Source organism: Lutjanus erythropterus, chromosome 13 (genome assembly GCF_056507025.1).
Source record: "Lutjanus erythropterus isolate fLutEry1 chromosome 13, fLutEry1.hap2, whole genome shotgun sequence".
Taxonomy (NCBI): Eukaryota; Metazoa; Chordata; class Actinopteri; order Lutjaniformes; family Lutjanidae; genus Lutjanus; species Lutjanus erythropterus.
The window spans coordinates 5,014,644-5,030,922 of record NC_139329.1 but is presented as its reverse complement, the minus strand read 5'-3'; the positions used below and the strand labels follow the sequence as shown (position 1 = coordinate 5,030,922).

General features: G+C 37.9%; 1 protein-coding gene across 2 annotated transcripts in view; it reads left to right on the top strand.

Annotated features, from left to right (window-relative positions):
- Positions 1-15,933, top strand: part of hsf4 (heat shock transcription factor 4) — a 30,746-nt gene extending 14,813 nt beyond the window's left edge. For both annotated transcript variants that reach the window (XM_084734877.1, XM_084734878.1), the window contains 6 exons: positions 1,392-1,510; positions 2,842-3,072; positions 3,190-3,307; positions 3,508-3,573; positions 11,601-11,698; positions 12,868-15,933. In XM_084734877.1, coding sequence (XP_084591003.1) covers positions 1,392-1,510; positions 2,842-3,072; positions 3,190-3,307; positions 3,508-3,573; positions 11,601-11,660 — 594 coding nt within the window. In that variant the 3' untranslated portion in view covers positions 11,661-11,698; positions 12,868-15,933. The remainder of the gene's footprint in view (positions 1-1,391; positions 1,511-2,841; positions 3,073-3,189; positions 3,308-3,507; positions 3,574-11,600; positions 11,699-12,867) is intronic.
- The last annotated feature ends 346 nt before the right edge of the window (positions 15,934-16,279 follow it).

Genomic DNA, 16,279 nt, shown 5'->3' with positions numbered 1-16,279 from the left:
ATGCCTAATGCCTGTGTCTACCACTCTTCGTAACTGCTTCACAAATCATGCATTAAATTTGTCAAATTTGACACCTGATCCATTACGCTGTGAACTATGATAAATAAACTAGTGTGCTCCTGATGTTCCACATTCAGCACAAACTGCTCTGGCAGCCACATGCTGTAAACATCAACTTTGAAATTACTGGCTGGCCTTCAAGTGCTTGGCCATGTTTGGATTTTAGATTTATCTTTAAAGTTGAAGTTGATTTAGCATGCCCCATTCCTAATAGAGAATTAATCACTTATTTCAGCAGTTCAAGGCATTAATTTGAATGTAAATTTTATTTGAAACATGGCATATCCTCTATATCAGGGTGAATATGGACATAAATCTTTAACTTGCTGCCATCGATCTAGATGTTATGTTGTATCACCACTAGAGGGAGGCAGTGCACAGTTATTTGGGAGCTACAGATGTATGTGAGTGTATAGTTCATTATTACAGGCTGGACAAACTCAACCAGTTATATTATTATATATGTGTATTAAAGGAGAAATCTCTAAATAATATCTACTGTAATAAATCAGAAAATTACCACAATCTGTCATCAGACATCAAGGAAAATTGTTAAATTGAAATACTTCCTTCTCTGACAATGCCACAGCTGTAACATCCTCCTTTAAAATTTAGATTCCAGGCTGGAGTAGCTGGTTTGGTGAATGTTTGCAGAATGAGTAAGTGTCTGTTTATGAGCTGTCAGAAATCATTTATGATTTTATAGAAAGTGTAGATGTTTATAAAGAGTTAAATTGAGCAATATGTTAGTGGGGTCTGGCAGACAGTGAGATAGACACTCACTGAACACATTGTCCAGTGAGTGTTTTCAGAGCAGTGGGCTTTTGTTTTCAGGATAACAGGCTTAGCTTTATGCTGGCAGATAATTAACAGCTGATCAACTTACAGTGGAAGACTTGTTGTTGCTTATTATTGTCACTTTACAATGTTGTGTGCATCTTGCACTCCTGAAGAGCTCCTGCAGCCAGCCTAAGCTTCCTCCAGTCTGGAGAGAATGAGGCAGGCAGAAATAAGTTGCTACAACAATACATTGTAAATTGATTTTGGCCTCACTATTTGGACTGCTGTACTAATTTTTGGACATGCAATTGCTATATATTGCTCCTTTAAAGCAAATGTTCATAAAATTAGACTCCGTTGTTTAAGTTTGACCATGTTTTTAGGGCAGTTGAGTATTGCAAATTTGTAACATTACATTAACAACAACTTCATTAATTCTTCTGAGCAGTGGAACCAAAGAGGGAAATGTTAGCAAAAGAGAGTTTTTACAATAAGAGAAGACGGGTAAGAGCAAACCCACATCACAGTCCTCTCCTCTTCCTCCTCCTCAGCCATCCAGTGATACTGCCTCTTGCTCTACCAGTGGACTGACAGGAGGGCCAATCATCTCAGATGTTACTGACATGTCTCAGGCTGGCATGGCCCTCCAGATGCAGCCAGATGAAACCAGGTGAGTGATGCTACATATTTCTAATTATTTGAGTATATAAGTCTAGAAGTCCACTTCTGCAATGACCTCTACATCCACTGCAGCATCTAACAACCTTTCCCCCCAAGAATATTGTGAAAGAGATCATGGATATTGGATCATTGGATATTGATCGTTTATCATAGGCAGTGTCTGCAGGCTTGGGGAGTAATGGCTTACATGTAACTGGATTACGTAATTAGGATACAAGAAAAGGAAATTGCATTCAATTACAGTAACAGAAGAAAAGAGGACACACACATTACAACACTTAACAAGTCTCACAACACCACCAGGTCACAGTGAAAACAAGACTAATCTTACAGTCAGTTCATTATCGTGGTCGCTGGTGAAAACATGCTGTCACTGGTAAAATATTTTTGCCTTTAAATCAGAAAATAGGAACAACATCACAGTAAAATGACAGTTCTGCTTTCAGCTGTGAAAATACTGTCATCATCCAAGGACATTTTAAGTAAGACCAACCAGTACAGTTTGCTACACAGATATCCTGTTAGCATTAATAATACTGCTTCTGAAAAATATTTTGGCACTGTAGGTGGTGATGCTTGTGACCGGGATGGTGTGTGGATAAAAACAGTATACTTTATGTTTGAGTGTGAATAGCACACTGTGACATAACAAAATACACTGTGTAAATGTGCATAATTGCCACTATTAATCTAAATGTGAATTCACACAGAACAAAGCAAACAATTTTTTTTTTTTTAAAGGTTATTTTTTGGGCATTTTTGCCTTTATTGACAGTGACAGCTGAAGGTATGAGAGGAAAGGGGGGTGAAGAGACAGGGGATGACATGCAGCAAATGGGCCACAGGCGGGATTCGAACCTGCAGCCGCTGCAAAGGACTAACAGCCTCAATACATGGTGCGCACACCCTACTGACTGAGCTATAGGGGCGCCCCAAAGCAAACAATTAATAAACATAAAATGAAAATGAAACATTATGTTATTTTAACAATTTCACCATATTTAGTACAACCCTAACCCTAATCCAAAAGTAACAGACAGAAATTAAGTTACAGTACTTTAATATTGTGATGCTTGGATTAGGTTACTGACTATATTTTTAACAGGTAAATCATCAATGACATATTCAGAGTACAGTGACTATAATTACGCAGTAGGTTGGTGATGCATCAAACTGATCACAGTCTTAATAGAGGTGAGTGTGGTAGCACGTGGCAAAGAAAACACAACTGACCCCGTCTGAATGTTGTCCTGGCTCAGTGTAAGCTACTGGTAGTGAGCAGCACTACTTCTGACTGACAGGATGTGACTCTATTTACAGGGAGAAGTGCATGATGCTTATCAAAGAGGAGCCTGTGAGTCCAGGAGTGAGAGGAGCAGGGAAGGGAGGCAGTGTAGGGGGAGGAGACGCTGTGGCATTGACCTCCTCATGTGAGGTGTGCTCCTCAGAACCTCCAGTCCTCCCTGTTGCAATGGTCCAGTCCGTTCTGGAGGGGAGGGGCTCTGTGGCCTCTATGGTGGAGAGGAGGAATAAGAGACCTGCCCTGGACAGGTAGGCGCTCACACAAGATCACATCCATAGAGAATGCAATGCACACAAAACTGCACACACACTGATGCATTTAATGACCCTGTTTATACATATTCCTGTGTGTGTGTATGTGTGCAGAGTGGAGGTTTCAGATGCTGTGGAGAATGTGGATATGAGCCTGGAGGAGCTTCAGCAGCTGCTGCTCAGGAGCCATCAGCAGAGTACTGTGGAAGCTGGGGCCGGTGCTGTAATGGATGTCAGTAGATCTGTACTGCACACACACACACACTTAGAGAAACACACTTATAGACAATCTTTTTAACTGCACATAGATTCAGATATGTCTGATATTTGATGTTTCAAACTGGTGGATGTATCTGACACTGCTCATACAGCACACTATCCCTTCATACTGACCTGCATACATTCTTTCATTCTTTCTCTCTCCCTCTGCAGCCCTTCAGTTTAAGCCTGCCTCTGACTGAGTGGAACTTCACAGAGATGGAGTCCAACCTCAAATCAGTAAGTCATATAGTGTGACAACAGTACAAGCTTGGAGGAAGATGATTCCCTACTGTGCCTGCACCTTTAATCATAATGGATCACATGAAAGTCTCAATTAAATACTGATGCCTTAATATGACCTATATACGCTAACAAGACCATTTTCAGACCATTTCACAGATTCTGTGAAAAATCAGATAAAATGACCCTTGCATTTTCCAAGCAAAATCACAGTGAGTTATATATTAGCCAGTTAAAAACTGGACTTTTATCTTGATAATTTTATTTTTTATGTTATATTTGGTGGATATGGCAGTGGAAACACTACTGCTTTTGTCCACAGAGACCTCTAAAATAAAAAAACTATGTAAGTTCCTTGTAGTAGCTTTAACTACACTGTTATTATCCCAACATGTATAAATAATACCTCCTTATTTATTAGCTTACTTATTGATGACAAACCGTGAACACAACATTGACATTGTGTTGATATGGCGAACATGTTAGCAAACAGGTGCCTGTTTAAACATCCAGCAGACACAGAGCAACATCAGCATTTGAGTTTTGTTTGTGTCCTCCTGACCAAGGTGTGTCAAATACTCACTCTACTTTTAGCTCTGTTTTGGTCTCCACCAACTCCTGAGAAAAATGTCTTTTTCTAGTCTGACATAATCTAACTGATATTTGGCACAAAGCATATAGGGTCTAGTAGTTAGTCTTTTTTTACTGAAAACAACTTCCTGCTGTTGATGAGAGCTGTGAGACTGACAAAACAGAACAGTTAGGAACCTCCAAAAAAATAAGCTGGAAGATACTAAAACACTCTGTAGCGCCGATGGGACTTGCAGAAATGTGTAATAATTCTTAAGACACTGATTATAGCAGGCACAGCTTTGCCTATCAAGCCAGCTCCTCCTCTTGCATAGCCAATTTTGTATCACCTGCCATCCCACAATTGGTGCTGAGTCCTTCCTCTGAACAGCAACTGTCCGATCATAGATTAGCAACTGTAAATTGGGTGCTGCAGGCCTGTCAAGCTTTGCATTTCTCTCCATGTCAAAATGGTGTGCATGGGGTTCTGAGAAGAGCGATACTCTGTGTTTCATGAGTCTGGATGGTGGTGTCTTTTTTTGTTGTTTCTCAAAAACGTAAAACACAAGTGCACATGAGTGTGAATTAAACTTTATCTGCTTTAACGTAAGCTGCAAATGTCAGCATGTAGGTAGCTTACCAGATGCAGTAACACTGGCTTCAGCCATACTTATGTTACCACTGCATTTGCCAAATTCATGGTTTATTCGTAGTGGTTACAGTGGGTTTTGCTATGCGGGGGGTTTAAGGAGGAGGATGTGGACAGGTGGATAAGCCGAGTTAGCTTAGCTCTTATCCCAATCCTGTAGCTGAGTTGATTGTGGTCTGGCTGGGTGACCATCTCAGAATCTGCTGCACTTATCTAGTCCTTGTGCTTATTTTTCCCATGTTAATGAGTGTTCTATCATAAACATATATATGTCATATTATACCATCTGACCAATGTTTGCAGGGATGCAAGCAAGCTTTAGCGCCAGTCTTTTAGCATTAGTTTTATATCATGTAGGAAGCTGTTTAGTACCTTTACATAATTCAGAGCCCTTTAAAGGTTTCTTGTTTGAAAATGTGTCAGATAGAAAGAAAAAAGTAGCTCATTAGGCAGCTATATTTATGAAATCTGCTGGTGAGAGTCACCACTTTAGCCAACAAAATCCAGGATCGTCAGCTAGAAATGAGAAGCTGCTTCGCTTTACTTCAAGGACCAATGTTTCAACAGTTACTCCTGATTCAGTGTTAAATCTGCCATTGTTTTCACTGTAAACGGCTCATATGCAGCGTAAGAACGGAAAGCTTGACAGTGGAAGCAACAGTAGCTAAGGAGAGCGGGGCTTAGCAAAGCATCAGTTCCCTTAGAAGTAATTTACTCATTTTCTATATCAAATAAATAACTGGACATCTGCCTTCACTTGGCCGTGGCTGGGGGCTCTTCGCCTTTTCTGGCCATCCTGAGATCCACAAGTTTCAAGGATTATGAAACACTCATGGCAGAAATCATGTTCATGGATGAGATAATATGAAAGTTATATTTACATTACGTTTAGTCACATTCACAGACTTTCTTCCTCTCTCTGTGACATGTCTGATGTATCCTGTAAGTTAAAACGACTAATGGCTAGAAAGGAGATGCACCATTACCTTGAATAAATAATAGTTTTCTCTGGGTTTGGCCAGCATTTTCAAACATTTTTTTTTAAACAGAAATGTGATATATTATAGCTTTAATGCCAGTCCAAACACAACCTTAGACCATCAACAAAGAGGCCTCAGTTTATTGCATAGATTCGATGTAAACAACACTTGCGAACCAGAGAAGCGATTCTACACACAGCAGATAAAAGAGTCACTTCTGAGGCTGAGGATGAAGGTCAAATCATCCAATGTAACTCTTAGATTCAGAGTCTGTTACAATACAAACAGGAGCTTTGCTAAAGATTCTACCCCCACCCTCCTCTTCACAGTTTGTAGCTCCAATGTCAGAGAGCTCACTGCAGAACCTCCATGTGAGCCAAGTAATCAATAATGTCATTGAAGTCTAATTTTTTTTTGGCCGCCTCACAGTGAACAGACAGGATGGTGAGGCTGTTCAATCTGTCTCGACACAATATGGAGCTTAAATAGTCTTTAATGTTACTCACTTTGTGAAAAACTGTCACAGGGAGCCTAAAAGTAAACAGCACCTCTCCAAAAAGGCTTTGCATCTGCATTTTAAAGACTGCATTTGACAGCCCAGTTGGAGTGAAGTTAGGTGGAAAATTGGCAACATGAAATGATGAACGATTTATAAACTGGTTTCAAATCATTGTTTTCCTGATAAGCTTTATGAAATTTGTCCTCATCAGTGACCCTGAAGGTCAAACAGCAGCTACTTAGTTAATTTTTTGCTGTTTTGTAATGTTTGAATGACTAATTATGCTATTGCAAACCAAAACAGTGTGTTGCAAAAGACAATCGCTGCACTCTCTTGAACTCATGTCTCTTGAACTCATGTTCAAGAGAATGAAAATGTTTTCTTCTCCTGTGACAGCTCGTGTGTTGTAGACATTGGGACGCAACATCTGTCTCGTTTGTCACAGTGGTGGCTTCTACATCAAGACAAATATTTGCTGATTGGAGAATATTTCTGTCTGTGCACCGCATAGAAGGGAAATATGATACCAACAGTTGGAGTGGTCTGAGATGCAGGGAGAAGAGCAACCAGGCATATCCTTCAGGACTGTCCATCACTCAGACTCTACAGGAAAACATTGTCAACATTTCTGGGCTACAAACAGAAATGTGAAAAAAAAGTACTCACAGTGGTTTTCACCTTCTGGAACTACAATGCATTTGCATCCACCTGTTTTAATGCACTTTTTAATTTGCAGAAGTTGGTGTATCGATAAATGCAAAATGTGGCATGGAGCGATGAGGAAACTAACCTTGTACAGTGTTTTGGTCATTTAGGGTTTGACTGGTGGTTTTTCTCATTAATCTAGATTAGGTTAATCTAGAATTACTCAGAGTGAAAAGACAGTTAAATGTATTTTCTAAACATGTTATTTAACATTAATAATAACAAATTTCCACCTAGAACCATCATAAAAAAATAATCATATGGGAAAAGGCTAGTTCAAAAATAAAACCAAAAAAGTTGGAAACATTGCTGCTTGTAATAAGTAAGGGTACTTTGTTTCAAAATTTCAGAGTAGTGAATTATAAATGCTGAGACAAGATGTAGTACAACCGTCCCTGGTCTCCCATACCTTATTTTTAGTTGAGATTAATTAATAAATTATTTGTATTTTAACGTCGGGAAATGAGAAATTGATACCACTTGTTAAGTTTTATTGATAGAGACAGTGATAGCTTCTAAGCAACCAAGATGCATCTCCAACTGTGCGGCAATTTCTGTTTGGTCACTATGACCGCTTATGGCTGAAAGGTAAAAATGATTACATTTTCTTTGCCTTTTGTAATTTATTAAAAAAATATTTTAAATGAAAACTCAGACACTTTTAGGAAAAAGCAGGTACCTGCAGCATTGTATGTTTTAATCCAACAATGTTATTGCACATATATATTTGGTCAAAATGACCACCTTGGCTGTTCTTGTGTTAAAGATATGAAAGGCAAATGTGTCCTGTTGGTGGAGAATAGCCGGAGAGGTCTTTCACAACTTGAAAATCGCAAATTGTTGTCAAAAATTATGCATTTTCATTAAGTCATAAACTTCCCAAAACTGTTCATTGATCTTTCATTCACCCTTTCATTTATCACGGGCAGAACATTTTGCAATATGGGAGAAGCTGTTTTTAGAGTCTTCCCTTTAATGCCTCACTTTTTGTGAGTGCTTCTGTGAACGTGGATCAAAACATGTCAACAGCTCTCGCATACCTAGAAAAAGTAATTATCACCCATCATCCAGAGCAGTAGTTGTCCTTTTAAAATGCAGATTCCTCGATACTCAGTGTAATATCTCGTGTAAAGGAGAGCTCATCTCTCTGCTGTCTCTGTTTGGTTTTGTTTGTGCAGCTGACAGTCAATACTACTCCCAGTAATTAGAGAGTGCTGCAGGTTTTTCCACTTCCAGTCACAGTCTGCGTATGCCTTGTTTGTACCATGTTCTGGTAATTCATTGTATGTTCTGAGACGTTTACCCACAGACATTCAGTAACCATCTGCACTACTTGAAGATCTTTTTTCCCTCATGAGGGACAATCTAATGGGGGAGGCATTATAATGCACTGGTGCTTTCACTGAGTATTTCTCAGCCCCATTACATCCTCGTCCGTACTTTGGCTGACTCTGTACACTAAAGATTACTGAAGAAATGACTTGTTGTCACAATGCTCAGCAGAGGTAGAAGTATACACATTCTTTACTCAAACAGAAGTGCAGATACTCTTCTTTTTTATGTTGTTTTTGTCATGTTAGGTCTCTTAAATCGTTTTTGTCTTTTATGTTATTTTACATTATTTTAGTTCATGTTTGTCTTGCTCTGTCTATTTTGCTATGTTGTAAGTCTCTCATCCTTTGTCTTTTAGGTCATTTTTGTCTTGTTACATCTTTAACGTTGTTTTTGTGTCACAGCTTTTTTTTGCCTTGTCATGTCTTTTTCCTATTTCATCTCTTACGTCATTTTTGTCATGTTATTCTTAAGTGTTATTTTTGACTTGTTACATTTACATAGTTTTTGTCATATTACAGCTTTTTTGCCTTGTTACATCTTATTTATCCTGTCTTTTACATCATTTTTGTCTTGTTACATCTTTAACTTTGTTTTTGTCCTGTTACAGCTGTTTTGTCTTGTGTCATCTCTTACGTCATGGTTGTCATATCTTTTTTCATCTTCTTACATCTTTTATATAGTTTTTGTCTTGTTGCATCTTTAATATTAATTTTGTCTTCTTCCATCTTCCATTGTTATTGTCTTGTTGCATCTTTTACATTGCTTTCATCTTGTTATGTCTTTTGCATCATTTTACATCATTTTATGTCATGTTTGTCTTATCATATCTTTTTTGTTTTGTTACATCTTTTCATCCTTTGTCTTTTATGTTGTTTTTCTCTTATTACATCTTTTACATTGTTTTTGCCTTGTTACATCTTTCATGTAATTTTTGTCACATTATATCAGTTGAGTAAAAAGTACGGATGTTTGTATTGAAATGTAAAGTCAGAAGTCAGAAAAATAAACAGAAAAATGGAAAGTACAGATACCTGAAAAATCTACTTAAGTATAGTAACAAAGTATTAATATTTAGTTACTTCCCAGCACTGATACTCAGACTTTTCTGTGTTAGGTCTGCCTTCATACTTGTTTCATTCTGTAACATTTACTTCATTTTCTGAGTAAATTGGTGGCGAGTCAAAGTCAAGTCAAATTTTATTTGTATAGCCCAATATCACACATCACAATTTGCCTCAGAGGGGTTTACAAAAGAATCATAATGCACAAAATTGATACTTTTTAACTTTCCCCATGGCAATCAGTTTCCTATTTTTTAAAGTAAACTTAACTTGTTAGAGTTTGCAGTGAAGTGGTTCATCTCTGTTGCCTGACTGGGCTTCACCTGTCAGATATGCCAAGCACTGCAGAGAAGATATGCACAGAGAGAACCACTGACACATTCATGGAGCTGAAGAGGAGCAGTTTAATGCAAGAGGATGTGGTGGTTACACTGGAGGCATTTCAAATTTGTGTTAATGTGCTTTTAGAAAATAGTCGTCCAGTGTCTGTGGGTTTGAATTACCCCTGATCAGGACCATAGTTGGGGGGTAAACCCAAGTAAACTCTGTTCATCTACCTCTTTGAAATGAGTTTACTCATCTATTTTCAGATCAACTTTATCAATCAGTGAGGGGAAACAAGGTGGGTAAACTACCCTGCCCCTGACCACACAGCCATATGATCACAACCACCTCCTCTATTGGCAGCAAAGCAGAACAACAAGCACTGAACCAGGGTCAGATAACAGTTATTACATGTATAGATAGAAATATGGGTAGAATGGGCGCGAACATTCTATTATTTGTTATATAGCTATGATTATAGGTTAAAAGTCTTAAAAACACATAAATGAATTAAGTCAGAACAAGTTAGATGAACACAATTGGTTTGCGTCAGATATACTTAAAGGAAAAATATGTTGCTATTGCTTGTGCAAAAGCCAATACGGCAGTCCAAATAGCGAGTTAGAGCCATAGACTGTATATTAAAGAGTTTGAAATCCTGTTTAATATACGATCTATGGTTGAAGCAAGTTATTTGCCCCCTGCCCCTTCCTCCACAGACAGAGCAGAGAAAGGCAGGCTGCAGGAGCTCCATAGGGAGCGCAGGATGCTCGGAACCTTGAAAACTGACAATAACAAGCGATGAGTCCTCCACTGTATGTTGATCAGCTGTTTATAAGGGCGAATTGTCTCTTAATATAAAGTTTAGTCCATTATCATAAAAACAAAAGCCCACTGCTCTGAAACAACACACTCAAGATGATGAGTTAAGTGGCTTCCTGTCTCGCTGCCTGACCAAACTCCATTAACATTTTGCTCAATTTAACAGTTATAAACATCTACGCCTTCTATGGCATTATGAATGATTTCTCGTGACTCATAAACAGACATTTACTCATTCTGCCAAAATTCTGCATTAATTTGAACCCTAATTAATATGAAAGGGAAACAGGAAACAGTTATTCCACTCTGGAATGGAAATTTCAAAGGAGCAGCATTTGTGATGAGTGAAGCGAGTATTTCAGCTCAACATGTTTCCTTGATCTCTGATAACACATTGTGGTCATTTCATGATTCATGATTTCATGATGAATTTAACTTAATTTCAAGGCAGGTCAACTAAAAAGTTCCCAATTTTACAACTCAATTATTGCTTATCCCAAAAGTGAAATATGTAATAATAGTATGCTCCTTGACAACCTAATGAGATTCAGGAAAAGTTTATATATATATATATATATATATATATAGTAACCTCAATCTATTATTTTAGTTTGTTAATACAATCCCTTGCATTAGCCTGACTTAACATTAGCTTTACTTAATGATAACTGGTTTGGTTAAGTGAGTTTACGAAAACTTAAACTCAGGCGGGCCATTTATCTACATAATATTGGATCACAAAATTTAAGTTTGTCTTGTATTAGACTTCCCTCCTTTCCAAGTTACCAAGAGAAAATGTCAACTCATTGGCAGGGGGAGAGCATTTGGAAAAGACATGGCGTCATGCTGTGTGAATATATAATACTAAGGGAAACCTAAATGATGTGCTTTTGCTGAAATAAGAACAGCAGATTAAAAAGACAGGGTGTAATATCAAGTAGTTATAGGCTAATTCACAAATGTAGACTGCCATCAGTGGAGCAGAAAGCTGAATGGGACTCACTCAAAACATTACTTTACTTCAGCTACTATTGAAATACACTATTTACAGTGTACATGTGTGTGTTTATCCTCTACAGTACATGTTCCAGAACCAGGAAGCAGAGGCTTTTCCAGCTGCTGGCTGCGAGGAACAGTGATCGATCTGTGCTGTGGACTGTCCTCTCTGAAGTGGAAGGTAACAATCCAGCTTAAGCTGTTAATGAAGTGGTCAGTACTATTATTAGGGTCTTTTCACATATAGTTAAGTTTAAAATGAGCCAAAGTGGACCAAGATGTGGCAAAACAGAAAAGGGACCCAGTTCTTTTTGCGTTCGCATTATCAATTCATTTGAAAGAGGACTCACTTCTCTTTCTGGTCCACTTCGGCTCTGATGGGGCCTCAGTCCTGTTTTTGATCGCACCATGTATAGTTCTTTTGGAGCGCAGGCTCTTCCACACAGGATACCGTCCAGTATGTCATGAACAGGGCAAATTGAAAATTGAAGGAAAACCTTAGCGTTCCTTCCTTCCATATTTGGAGAAGAGAGTAGTTTCTTCAACCATCCACATAAGCAACTAACAGCTTATTTCCAGGACAACAGAGTTAAGTCTGCTTTTCCTTTGCCATGGCAACAAGCAAACACTATGAACAGTTATACTGCAGACATATGGCAGGTCAACATTTTTATATTACAGTGGATAATGAGCATCTAACGGTATGTTCACATTTTTCAAGTTCACCTCAATGCAGTGTTTGTACAGTGTATGTCATATATATGTTGAGAGAGTTTAACTTGACTCCATTGTAAAGTTCATAGTCATCGACTAATATGAGCCAGTATGATATCTGAGTTAGAAAAATCCATATACCTACCCAAGCCAGTGCATGACTCCCATCTACATATAAAAATCACCTTGTCATACCAACAAATTCTGTTTGTTTCATCTGGCTAAGGTCCTTGCAAAATGAAGTGCAAATTAAATTGGAAATTACAAAATAAAAGCAATAAAACAAAAGTCACACAAGACCTTGTGCAGTAATCATGAAACCAACTGTGTATTGGGATCACTGGAGTTTGTAATTGCACAGAACAAGGACTGTAGATTTTGTCAACTGTTTTTTTTTTAAAGTGTAGTCATGATAGGAAGGGATCACTTTACAACACATACAAAAACACTTCATCTGTACCTGTATGGTCTTAAAATAAGTGCACTATTATATTTGCTTATTGAGAGATGAAAACTTTTAAGTTACAGGTTATTCAGTTAACTGAAGTTTTCCTCAACTCCAACTCCTCCATGTGTAAATATGGAGGTGCTGTTCAGGGCTCACAGGCTGACATCTCTTCTTGTTTCGTTCCTCAGGCCACAGAAGATGCTCTTCCCCTCATGATTCCACTCTACATGAGTTTCATCCCACAGCCCTGTCAGGCTTTATCTACCACATGGCTTTATTTTTGTATCTACAAAATGCAGCAACGAAACAGCCTGTATCTTTATATTTCCTGGTTAGCTGACTGCCAGTGGATGTAGGAGCTACCAGCTCTGTGGGCATGACCGCTGCACGCATGAGGACGGACGCTGGTCAAAGTTTATCATAGTTACCCAGACAAACAAGTGTGTTCTGACATAATTACATCTAGACTCTTATATTAAGCCAGCTGGATGCAGACAGTGCATTCTTGGCTCCAGCACTTTAGTCTTTGTGTGAGAGGGAGTTCCTGCTTGTGGAAGTGACTTTTTCTTCCTTCTGTAAAAAGAATCTATTACGGATGTACAAATGAATATTTTTATTATTTTATCCTTATTACAAAAATACTGTATTTGTATCCACGAGAAAACTTTGGCAAAAAAAAAAAAAAAAAAAAGTCAATGTGAAAGAACATAATATGATACAATGTAGCATATTGTATATTACAAGTTACGTGAATTTTATCAGTCTGTGAAAGGGTGTAAAAAATATAAGGGCTCCTCATATACTTCAATGCATTTCAAATTGTGTTGAGATAGATCAGAGGTGAGTTAGCCTTCCATGATATGAAAGGTTCCGTGAAAGCAAAAATATGGATTCAAGCCACTCTTAAAATCCACAAAGAAACCTTTCATTTTTTGAAGCATATCATGACAGGAGGTTTTACACACTTAAGCACCCATCTAATGTATCTTTGCACAGGCCTGACATGTAGCCAGAGACTTAGAGTTCCTTCTCTTCTGTCCATTTAAATGTGAAGTTTAAAGGAAATATTTAAAAAATAGACTTCTCATTTGACAAAACCATGAACAACACTGCATTTTTGCACAATCTGTATCACTAGTTATTTATAGTTATGATAACAGGTCATTTATTTTCTGTTTGTAGATGACCAACACTTTGTTGCTCTATACATGCATGTCTAAAAAAAGATACTGGCCTCAATAGCAGGGTTTTTCAAAACTCGAAAGCAAAATTTAGTTTTGGAGACATGAGGTCTCTGAACGTTACCGCTGTTTTCATTTGGAAACAAAGGCCACACGTTGACTTAAGACGTGAGTGTGCATAGAACGTAGAAACTCTGATAAACAGTCGAGACAGTGGGATGCTGCTTTTAATACTTTGTTAAAAAAAAAGAAGATGAAAGAAAAGAAAAAGAAAAAAGGAAAGGAAAAGGAAAAGAAAAAGAAAAAGAAAAAAATACTCAACTGTCCAGGAGCCAGTCTTTAAAAAGATTTCATTATGGTTGGCTGCATTTCATTAAATGTCTGGTGGGGTGGTTACTTGAGAATTTAATCTGTTATAGAACCATGAATACCTGTTTGAAAAAAATGCATATTGATTATCTGGATTACTAAAAATCATTAATAACTAATAACTGATTATGCCATTTGATGTAAAATATGAGTCTTCATCACTGGTTGCAGGCAACAGTTTAAAAGTTAACTTAGTGCTCAGTATTCTTCTGGGAAACTTCCTGGAGATGAGTTGAATCGTGCAATACTGTACAGAACTGTGAGAACTCACAAAATTGCAATACATGGATGACCATGGGAATGTAGGAAACAGCAACTGTGAGTGGTGGACTGGAAGACACCATAGTGAGATGCACTGTGTAAGGACAATGTTAACCTGTGAGTCTAAAAGCCCTGCCAGCTCTTTACTCCTGAGCCGGACGAAAGCCTCGGCTTATAGCTTCAGTTTTTGGGGAGGAACACGGCAGAAACAGCTTAGCCTACAGCGTAGCTACAGCGACTGTATGTGTAGCTACACTATAGCTTTAGGAATGCGTTTTTGCACAGACTAGCTGTACATTTTGTCCCGTTTGAATCTAAAAGCCCTGCTTGCTCTTTACATTGAGGTAGACCAAAAGGATCTGAACTACCTGAATAACCATCCAACCAGCCACTCCATCGTCGCAGTTACACACTGCTGCTAGCAAGGCAAAAAACACGGGGTAGTTATTTGCATTAGTTTTTTGTAAGCATTGCATTTTGGACTGAATTTACGAAGCTGTAATGCTTTGCTAACTTTGCATCTAAACTTTGCATGATTCTGCAAAAGTTGGAAATTTGGACTTTCTTTGACATCGACATGCTTACAATTAAGTCTGTCTGCATGAAAAGAGAAAAAAACAGCCAGAGTCAGATTAGTGTTCATATTGTGTAGATTTACCTAAACATTATACTGAATCTGACAAAGTAAAAAGCTAATGCAAACTGCCCCCCACAGGTTAACATTTCTGTGACAGACAGTCTTTCCTTCATCAGTGCATGCTTCGGGAAGAGGGGAGTAAAAGCAAGCTGTGGTGTATAACAAGTGAAATTGCACTAAAAATCACAGTTGTATGATATTTGAGAGTATACAGTACATTTTAGACATAGCATTTATTCTTGTTCCTCATGATGATATGAGTGTTAATGATTTTTTTTTCAAGGAGTGATGAATACATACATTCAGTTGCTGTTGTGTTCTTAATTTATTCTGTTTTCCATTTTAATCATTTGCACTGGAAATGAATGGATGTGTGTTCAAATGACATTCATGCTTGTCAGGATTGCAGATAGAAGGATGTATATTTTGTTAACTGAGTGAAAAGATCTCTGCTGTAACAAAGCCTGGCATCCCAAAAGCAATTCTGCACTATGAACGGACAACAATAGCCTACATCATCTTATGAATACATACTATGATATGTGTATATCAACCAAAAATAGACAGCAAAACCCTTTCTTGTTTCACCAAAGTACACCTGCTGTCAGTAAAGACACACAGACGATCTTAGTGCTTAGCTGCTTTTGAAAGTGGGCCACAACCTGCTAAAAATGTGAAATGTTTTTATGGTTTTTTGCAAAGACTAAAGTGTATTGTTACAGAGAGTCAAAGAAACTAAGCATGTATTCCACCCGTGTATGAAATATTTAAGTTGTTAAAAACAAATAAAAGTGAAAGTAAGCAGACTAAGAGGCATTTTGATCACTTTCTTTGAATTAGTGCTTTAATTGTTGTGCAAATACTGCTTGTCCGGCTTAGCAACTGTAAGTGGGCACAGCAGGTCTGTCAAGCTTTAGATGTTAAAGTGCTGTACATGAGGCTGTATTACTCAGTATAATACTCAATATACCAAGAGTTTGGAGAGTGATGTCTTTCTCTGCCTTTGCAAAATGAGAATGGATTAAATACGGTGCTTTATTACATAGAGCAGCATGTCGAAACATTAGCTAATTACATTATGATGATGGGTTTCAGCTTATGCAAGATAAAGCACCATTTAGGACAAACACACTCAATCCATGGGAGCTGGTG